At 47.3% G+C, this 9,277-nt stretch overlaps 1 protein-coding gene across 1 annotated transcript; it reads left to right on the top strand.

The window, feature by feature from the left end:
• Positions 1 to 161: 161 nt before the first annotated feature.
• On the top strand, positions 162 to 7,052 carry LOC117441164 (zinc finger and BTB domain-containing protein 24-like; the record flags this gene model as incomplete). Its single annotated transcript, XM_034077369.2, is given in 7 exon segments — positions 162 to 186; positions 2,565 to 3,050; positions 3,538 to 3,934; positions 5,101 to 5,268; positions 6,107 to 6,190; positions 6,729 to 6,812; positions 6,914 to 7,052. Coding segments are annotated over 6 exon segments (1,349 nt in total), but the record flags the coding sequence as incomplete, so codon positions are not given.
• Between the last annotated feature and the right edge of the window lie 2,225 nt (positions 7,053 to 9,277).

Here is a 9,277-nt window from a genome sequence, read left to right as displayed (position 1 = left end):
TCACAAACACATAAAGCGCACTTCATGTCGGAACCGCAGATCTATAAAACACGCGTCATCACGCACACCATCAACTGTGTCCATCCACAGTGTTTGTAGATCAGCTGTGCGCTAAACTGGTCAGAATCACCACTCTCGCGATAGTTCCCTCGCATTCCCTCCCTCCGTCCACAGCTGTAGTAGAAGGTAAGGTCCTTAAAGATCACTATTTCTGAATGACACCGCTTTGAAGCAGACATAAGTAGAAACATGAATTAAATAGAGTTTATTTAACGCGTTATTTCAGCAGCACACTTAGCTTCTTCTGCTAGCTTTGGAGTGTGTGAAAGCTAGCGCGGAATGCATTGTTTGTTAGCATGATGCTAACTAATGCTGTGTGCTTTCTGAGGTAACACATCAGCAGGTCAACTTTTATTATCACTCAGGTGGGGAATACTTGGTTTTTATGGATGCAAACTCAAGAGGAGACACTAAAGATGAATGGGGAACTATTTAATGTATGTGTGCTAATGGGGACAGATTTCCAGAACAGAAAGAGAGACAGAATCAAATCAGAATCAGGTGTATTACCAGGTGGGTTTACACGAGAGGAGTTGGCATGGTGCATAACACAAACACAGATAAAGGAGAGAACAAGTTAGAAAAAGGACCAAACTGTTGGTTAAACGCTTATAACACTAGAAATATAGAGAGATATTTACATGAAATATATATGCAGTATAGAATGACTAAATACTCGTAATAATAAAATATGTGCAGTATTGGTGGAAAGCTGTTGCTTCATAATCATATTGAAGCGCTTTGAGCACCAGAAAAAGTGCTATATAAATAACATGTATTATTATTATTACACCAGAATTGTTTATTTCTATTCTTTAATGTCCACTTCGGCCAATGTGCAATGCCTTGTTGCTGCTGCAACGCAACAACAAAAATCCCAATAAAATACATCTGATCTTAAAGGTCCCGCGTCCTGCTTCTCTGGTTCTGACCCGTCCCCTTGTGTTCTGGTTCTGACCCGTCCCCTTGTGTTCTGGAGCTTCTGCATGTGAACGCTCTGCAGAGTCTCAGACCCTCAGAGTGCACCCTAGGGAGAAACACTCTGACTCAGAGAAGACCTGATGTGCTGCTCCAGAACGCCTCGATGGACGTTTCTCTGTTTCCATTGTTTACTTCTTGGGTATAGTGACGTAACGTAACCAATCCGCGTAGCCGTTACTAGAGATGTCCCGATCCGATCACGTGATCGGAGCCGATCACGTGATTTTCAAAACATCGGGGATCGGGAGAAAAAAATCGGGGATCGGGATTTTTTTTTATTTTTTATTTTTTTAGGATTTTTCTTTTTTTAATTTAATGTTACAAAACAAAAATGACCATGTTCACGTCTTAAAGTCAGACTGAGGCCTTAGTTTTGTTTTAAAATTACACAACATCATGCATGTGTTGCTTCTCTTGGGCTTGTTTTCAGACCTGCTTATTCCTCTCAAAGCAACAGAGTGGGCGCAGTGTCTGATAGCAGCAGCAAGCTAACGAGAGGCTACGTTCAGCTGGTGACTCGGGAGTCGGGACGGAGAAAATGTCAGGAGTTTGGAAGTATTATGAAATGTAAAGCAAAGGCAGTGTAACAGCCAGATGCAATGTTTGCAAGGCAGAGGTTCCGCGTGGTGGAAAGAACAGAGCTACGCTCAACACGACCAATCTAATACGCCACCTGAGAAACAAACACCAACAACAACACGGCGAGTACACAGCGGCCACTCGGGTAACGGCACTGAAGCAACCGACACTTTCAGAGGCTTTCAAAAGGAAAGAGAAACTGCCCCAGAACAGAGAGAAGGAAACACAATAACAGCAAGATAGCTGAACTCATCGCGTTGGATGGCCAGCCGTTATCTGTTACCTTTGTTTTCTCTTAATGCATTGCATAAAGATCGGATCGGGAAAAATCGGTATCGGCAGATTGTCAAAATTAAATGATCGGAATCGGATCGGGAGCAAAAAAAGGTGATCGGGACATCCCTAGCCGTTACGTTTGGACCAATCCGTGGACTTCCTCACACACACACACACACACACACACACACACACACACACACACTCGGCGGGACGTTGCGAGGCTCGCTGCTGCGAGGAGCGGACAGTGTGAGCTGACTCACTGGGGTGGGGTCGGCGAGACAGCGAGACACCGCGGAACTCAGCCTGGACACACACACACACTCCCAGCCAGGCTGCGGGTGTGTGTGTGTTCGGGCTGGGTTTCGCCGTGTCTCGCAGACGGCCACTGGGCTCAACCAATGAGAGTCTGGAACATTGAACAATGTGAATCTATTCTAGTCGACCTCAACGATGGAACGATGAACAGTAGAAATGGCCGTGACACGGGACCTTTAATATAGTAACAAAAAAGTGATGGTATGTTTTAAAAAATATCACATGTAATGAAAAAAGTCTGTAACTTTTTGAAGTCTTAGTTTTAGTCTTTACGTTATAGTCTAGTATAACATGTATTCATATTTAAGTCACATTATGCTGTTTAATAGAGTTATTTGTATCCCCTGCAGGACCTGAAGATGTCTCCGGCATCGAACCGGTCCTCCATCAGGTCCCTGCACTCCCACTCGCACCGGCAAAGCATTCTGGGTAAACTGAACACCTTGAGGCAGCAGGACCTCCTGTGTGACGTCACTCTGCAGGTGCATGATGAGGCGTTCAGGGCCCACAAAGCTCTGTTAGCCGCGAGCAGCGACCACTTCCTGTTCCTGTTCACCTCGAAGCCTCAGAGCGTCTACCGGCTGCAGGACGTTTCTGCAGAGACGCTCCGCAACGTGCTCCAATTCATCTACAGCGCTCAGGTGTGTGTGGAGGAGGACAAGGTGTGTGTGGAGGAGGACAAGGTGTGTGTGGAGGAGGACAAGGTGTGTGTGGAGGAGGACGTCATGCAGCAGCTTCTCGCCGCCGCTAAACTCCTGCAGGTCAGTGAACTCATCACGGCGCTTTCTGAACGCGCCGCAGACGAGGAGAAGGACGACCAATCAGAGCTGCAGGAGGTAAAGATGACCTCGCATCAAACTGTAAATAAAAATGCCTGCATAAGAAAAGGTTCTACGTTTAAAAGAATGACCCTGAGGCAGCATCAGGACCCCCAGACTCAGAGACCGGTCCTCGCTCAGGACCAGACCGCTGAGCTCTGTGAGGAACAGAACATCCGTTTATCTCTCTATATATCATATTCCATGTACTTGTATATAGACTCTTCTTGCTCTATTTCTATTTACTTGCACATCTCAAAACATTCTCTTGAGATGTGCAAGAAGAGTGTATACTGTATACAAGTACATGGATGGTTGAATTTGAAGCTCAAATATCGTTTAAAGTGCAATTAATTTGTTCCATTATTTTAAACGTCGAATCGAAAATCTGACTTTTGTTCTTAGAATATTTAACTTCAGAATTCCGACTTTTTTTATCAGGATTCTCACTTTTTTCTCATCATTAAAAAAAAGATATATATTTGTTTTGTTCATTTGATTGCAGGTGGGCGTTCCCAAAGTGCAGGCAGCGTCCAAACGAAAGAGAGGAAGACCGAGTAAGACAGATCTGCAGAAAGAAGCCTCAGAAACTGCAGATGTTCCCCGTGAGGACGACGTTACAGATGTTCTCCGTGAGGACGACGTTACAGATGTTCCCCGTGAGGACGCAGAGTCTAAAGACGATGCAGATTTCAACCCGGTGTCGAGGCAGAGCAAACGTAAGATCCGTCCTCCGGTGAAGTACAAAAGCTACCGAGTGAGCGGAGAGGAAACGGGAAGGAGCGAGCCGGGGAAGAGAGGCAGGAAGAGGAAGTATCCCGACACCGAGGCTCGATGTGAGGACTGTGGGAAGGTGTTCAAAAACCATCTGTTCCTCAAAATCCACCAGAGGACGCACACAGGTGAGACGAGCCCTGATGGCAGACGGGAGAGTGCCATACGAAGATCTTACTGTATGCATACATTAATAATAATATGTAGGTGTCCTTGGGTGCTTTGGGCGGCGCCTCTCAATAGAATGAAGTATTATTATTATTTGTGGTACGTAGTCAGACTTGCCAACCCTCCCGGTTTCCTCCCGGGTCATATTTCTCCCGATTTCTGACAAAATCAGATTTACATTTCCTCAGGACTGTTTCCACTCGGACTGTAATACAGCGACACCATTGTTTGGTTTCCATGGTAGCGCGCACAACTGAAAGTCTGAGAGGGTGAGGAAGATAGTCACAGAAAACAGAACAAGGATCGACAACTCTCCTCTGCTCACTCCTTTCCTGTCCAGCCCACACTCAGCTCCATCAAGGATGCTGCTTCAGGCCGCAAGGCAGTGCACTTGGAACTACAATAAGCATGTAATGTTAATCTAATACAGCTCCGGCGATCCACTAGCACACGTCCCCCCCCCCCCCGCGGTGGTTTTCAAATCCTCCCGATTTCTGAGGTCTCAAGGCTGGCAAGTACGCACGTAATGCTTAGGGATGTCCCGATCACCTTTTTTTGCTCCCAATCCGATTCCGATCATTTGATTTTGACAATCTGCCGATACCGATTTTTCCCGATCCGATCTTTATGCAATGCATTAAGAGAGAAAAAAGGTAACAGATAACGGCTGGCCATCCAACGCGATGAATTCAGCTATCTTGGCTGTTATTGTGTGGCCTTTTCTCTGTTCTGGGGCAGTTTCTCTTTCCTTTTGAAAGCCTCTGAAAGTGTCGGTTGCTTCAGTGCCGTTACCCGAGTGGCCGCTGTGTACTCGTCGTGTCGTTGTTGGTGTTTGTTTCTCAGGTGGCGTATTAGATTGGTCGTGTTGAACGTAGCTCTGTTCTTTCCACCACGCGGAACCTCCGCCTTGCAAACATTGCGTCTGGCTGTTACACTGCCTTCGCTTTCAATTTCATAATACTTCCAAACTCCTGACATGTTCTCTGTCCTGACTCCCGAGTCACCAGCTATAAAAAAAAAAAAAAATCCCGATCCCCGATTTTTTGAAAATCACGTGATCGGCTCCGATCCCCGATCACGTGATCGGATCGGGACATCTCTAGTAATGCTCTCTGTTCCTCCCCAGGAGAGAAGCCCTTCCCCTGCCTGGCCTGTGGGAAAGCCTTCACTCAGAAGCACACGCTGCTGGTTCACCAGCGCAGTCACAGTGGAGAGAAACCCTTCATCTGCAACGTCTGCAGCAAGTCTCTGAGCACCAAGCACGCCCTGCAGGAGCACATGCACCTGCACCAAGGTGGGGGTCCTACAGGCACTGAAACATCTAGCTCTGGGGTTCTGTTTGAGGGTCTCTGCGTGTGCTAGCTTAGCTTCATGTGTCATAGTAAAAGATATTCAATCATCTTCTAAAACTACGGAAGGGGATTAGGGCCACTGCGCATTTCTTTTTCAGATCAAAGTTATTTTTTATTAAGAATTCCCACTTTTTTTTCTTCGTTTTTTGACTTTTTTCTCACAATTGTAAACTTTTTCTAAGAATTACGACTTTCAGAATTCCTTCTTTCTTTCTCTTCGATGTTTCCCTCTTTTCTCGATGTTTCCCTCTTTTCTCAGTAACTCATATATATGTTATCATCATTTTTTAAACATGTGGCCCGAATACAGAATATCTTAGTTAAAGGTGGGGTAGGTAAGTTTGAGAAACCAGCTCGAGATCGCTAGAATTTGAAAATACACAACCGGAGAAAATCTGCCACTTCCTCACAGAGCCCCTCCTCCAACACACACGAACGCGCACATGACCAATGAGGGCAGAGATAAGTTTGTGCCCCGATGGGAGGCTGACAGGCAGGTAGGCCATCGGCTAAACGGATTGGTTTTACTTTTTACAGTATTACGGCTTCAACAGATGACATTTTTTTATGGATTTGTTGTCAAAGCACTTCAGATATTCATTGCTATCGGGATGTTAAGAGCATTGCATGGAATATAACAAAATGTATCTCGAGCCGGTTTCTGAAACTTACCTACCCCACCTTTAAACTTTCAAAAGTGTAATTATGATTTTTAAACTCGCCATAAAGATGTCATCCTTCAGTTTGTGGCAGCGTCTCTTTTGTCTCCTCGCTGCTCAGGAGAGAAACCGTTCGGATGTGATCAGTGTGGGAAGACTTTCACTCAGAAGCGTCAGCTGAAGAGCCACTGCAGAGTTCACACAGGTGAGCACCCTCAGCACGTCGCTAACTGGAAGCTCATTCATCTAACACCTGCTGACTTCCTCGTGGATTCATCTTCTCATCACAGACACATGCACTTCCTAACATCGGTCTCTATGCTGTCAAATGTATTATCTCTTGGATTCACACACGGCATCTATTGCAGTCTGTCCGTCCTGGAGAGGGATCCCTCCTCTGCTGCTCTCCTGAGGTTTCTCCATGTTCCCTTAAACTGTGGGTTTTCTCTGGAAGTGTTTCCTTGTACGATGTGAGGGTCTAAGGACAGAGGGTCTAAGGACAGAGGGTCTGAGGACAGAGGGTCTAAGGACAGAGGGTCTGAGGACAGAGGGTCTGAGGACAGAGGGTCGAAGGACAGGGCGTCTAAGGACAGAGGATCTAAGGACAGAGGGTCTAAGGATAGAGGGTCTGAGGACAGAGGGTCTGAGGACAGAGGGTCTGAGGACAGAGGGTCTCTACTGTAGGCTAAACATCCTTGATAAATGTGTATATAAATAAAACTTGATTCGTTCTTCCTTTAAAGGCAAGTCTCTCCCAGAGTGCGCTCAGTGCCATCACACGTTCATGGACACGGCCCAGCTGAAGAAGCACCTGAGGACTCACACAGGTACAGCAGCTCTATGACTACCATTGTTCTGTGGAGGTGAGATCTGTGGTGTTGTTGTTGTTCAGGTGAGATCTCATGGTGTTGTTGTTGTTGTTGTTCAGGTGAGAAGCCGTTCACCTGTGAGATCTGTGGGAAGTGTTTCACAGCGAAGAGCACGCTGCAGACTCACATCAGGATCCACAGGTGAGACAGACGTCTACCTGCAGACACTAAACTAATGCGAGATATAACGAGGTTGACGTAATAATTCATAGAGTAAGTGAGTAGAACTTTATTTATATTGCACCCTCTCAACACGGATGCTTTACAGGACAGGACACAAGTCAAAGAACAACTATAACATGTAGAATAAAAGGCGTGAAACGGCAGCAGGTGAAACCCAGTGAAAGCAGCTTTACGGTACGTCCACACAGCAGCTTTCCGGTACGTCCACACAGCAGCTTTCCGGTACGTCCACACAGCAGCTTTACGGTACGTCCACACAGCAGCTTTACGGTACGTCCACACAGCAGCTTTACGGTACGTCCACACAGCAGCTTTCCGGTACGCCCGCACGGCAGCTTTACGGTACGTCCGCACGGCAGCTTTACGGTACGTCCACACGGCAGCTTTACGGTACATCCACACAGCAGCTTTACGGTACGTCCACACAGCAGCTTTACGTTACGCCCACACGGCAGCTTTCCGGTACGCCCGCACGGCAGCTTTACGGTACGTCCGCACGGCAGCTTTACGGTACGTCCACACAGCAGCTTTACGGTACGTCCACACAGCAGCTTTACGGTACGTCCACACAGCAGCTTTACGGTACGTCCACACAGCAGCTTTACGGTACGTCCGCACTGCAGCTTTACGGTACGTCCACACAGCAGCTTTACGGTACGTCCACACAGCAGCTTTACGGTACGTCCACACAGCAGCTTTACGGTACGTCCACACAGCAGCTTTACGGTACGTCCACACAGCAGCTTTACGGTACGTCCACACAGCAGCTTTACGGTACGTCCACACAGCAGCTTTTTGAACATCTTGGAGCTGGGCGTGTCTGACAGCTTGGGAATTTTATGCTAGCAATATATATATATATAACCTCCCCAAACAGGCGAAAACCTACCAGTTTCCCCACTGTCTCCGCCACCTCCCTCCATGCTGGTTCCTCCGGTTTGTATCCCGGTAATAGTTCTGGTCGTAAAGAACCGGGTGATTTGCTACCGTAACTTCTCGTTTGGAATATGAGGAAATGAACTGCGGTCTGGTTCTCCCAGCTTGCACGCGGTTTGATTGGCTAGCGCTTCTACTGTCAGATTTGCATACACGTGTTTGATTGGCTGGCGCTTCCAGCTCAGCTTCAGAAGTTGAACATTGCTCAACTTTTGAATCCTGGAGATCCTGGACATCCTGGAAATCTTCGCTTCGCTCCCCCACAATGCAGTTCGGCGAAAAGCGAGGCAAAGCGACGTCATCCCCATTCAAAGTCAATGGGCAGAGAAGCGTTGGAAGCGGTGGAAGTTTCCTCTGAAGCTTTTCAAAAATCTTGAAAACCTTGGAGCTGGGCGTGTCTGACAACTTGGGGATTTTTTGCGAGCAACGCGACCAACAACCAATCACATGAATCTCCCACCCCCAACATACAAAGCAAAAAAACCCGGGGATTTTATGCGAGCAACATATATATATATATATATATATTAGTGCTGTCAAAATTATCGCGTTAACGGCGGTAATTAATTTTTTGAATTAATTGCGTTAAAATATTTAACGCATGTGCAGAATGGCCCGCCCCATACGTGCCCCCAGTGGCAGCGCCAGGGTATGGCTGGGGTAGGCTACACCCATACCAAGAAGTGGCTTAGCCCCACCATGAGACACGATGTTAAAGTAAGCTAAATAAAGTCTCCCAACTCGCGCGGAGTAAATTGCACAGACAGCAGTTAGTCAGATTGATTTCAGTAGCCACGGGTTTGAAAACTTTTGTCACGTAGTGATCGACTTCTCGATAGAACATCTTTGATAACGGCGTGGTGTTGTTGCAGGAAGTCCTGACGGAGAATAATTTTGCTGTAGTACAGGGGTGCACATAACTGGTACGCAGGTTATGGCGTAATCTGAAATGCGTACCGTCACTTGTGTCACAAAGCGCATTTGCGTACCGACGTACTTGTGAAGCTTTTCCAGAAGGCGGTTCGATCCCCGGACGACAGAGTCGGTCTCCGTGTGCACAGACAGGCTGCTGTTAACGTCGGTCTGTACAACGGAACTGAGCCAAAACTACGCCAGCCGGCTGCGGAGGGAGACACCCCCCCCTCACTGGAGAACTGCGCTAAAACAGCTGATCACAACGTTCACACTGTGGTCACGAAGTACTCCACTAGCCCCCCCCCCTCTGTCGACTTTCCTGAAGTACTCCACTAGCCCCCCCCCCCCCCTGTCGACTTTCCTGAAGTACTCCACTAGCCCCCCCCCAA

The sequence above is a fragment of the Pseudochaenichthys georgianus genome, unplaced genomic scaffold, assembly GCF_902827115.2.
Source record: "Pseudochaenichthys georgianus unplaced genomic scaffold, fPseGeo1.2 scaffold_1528_arrow_ctg1, whole genome shotgun sequence".
Taxonomy (NCBI): domain Eukaryota; kingdom Metazoa; phylum Chordata; class Actinopteri; order Perciformes; family Channichthyidae; genus Pseudochaenichthys; species Pseudochaenichthys georgianus.
The sequence above is the reverse complement of the archived record's forward strand: the minus strand, read 5'-3'. Positions and strand labels throughout refer to the sequence as shown.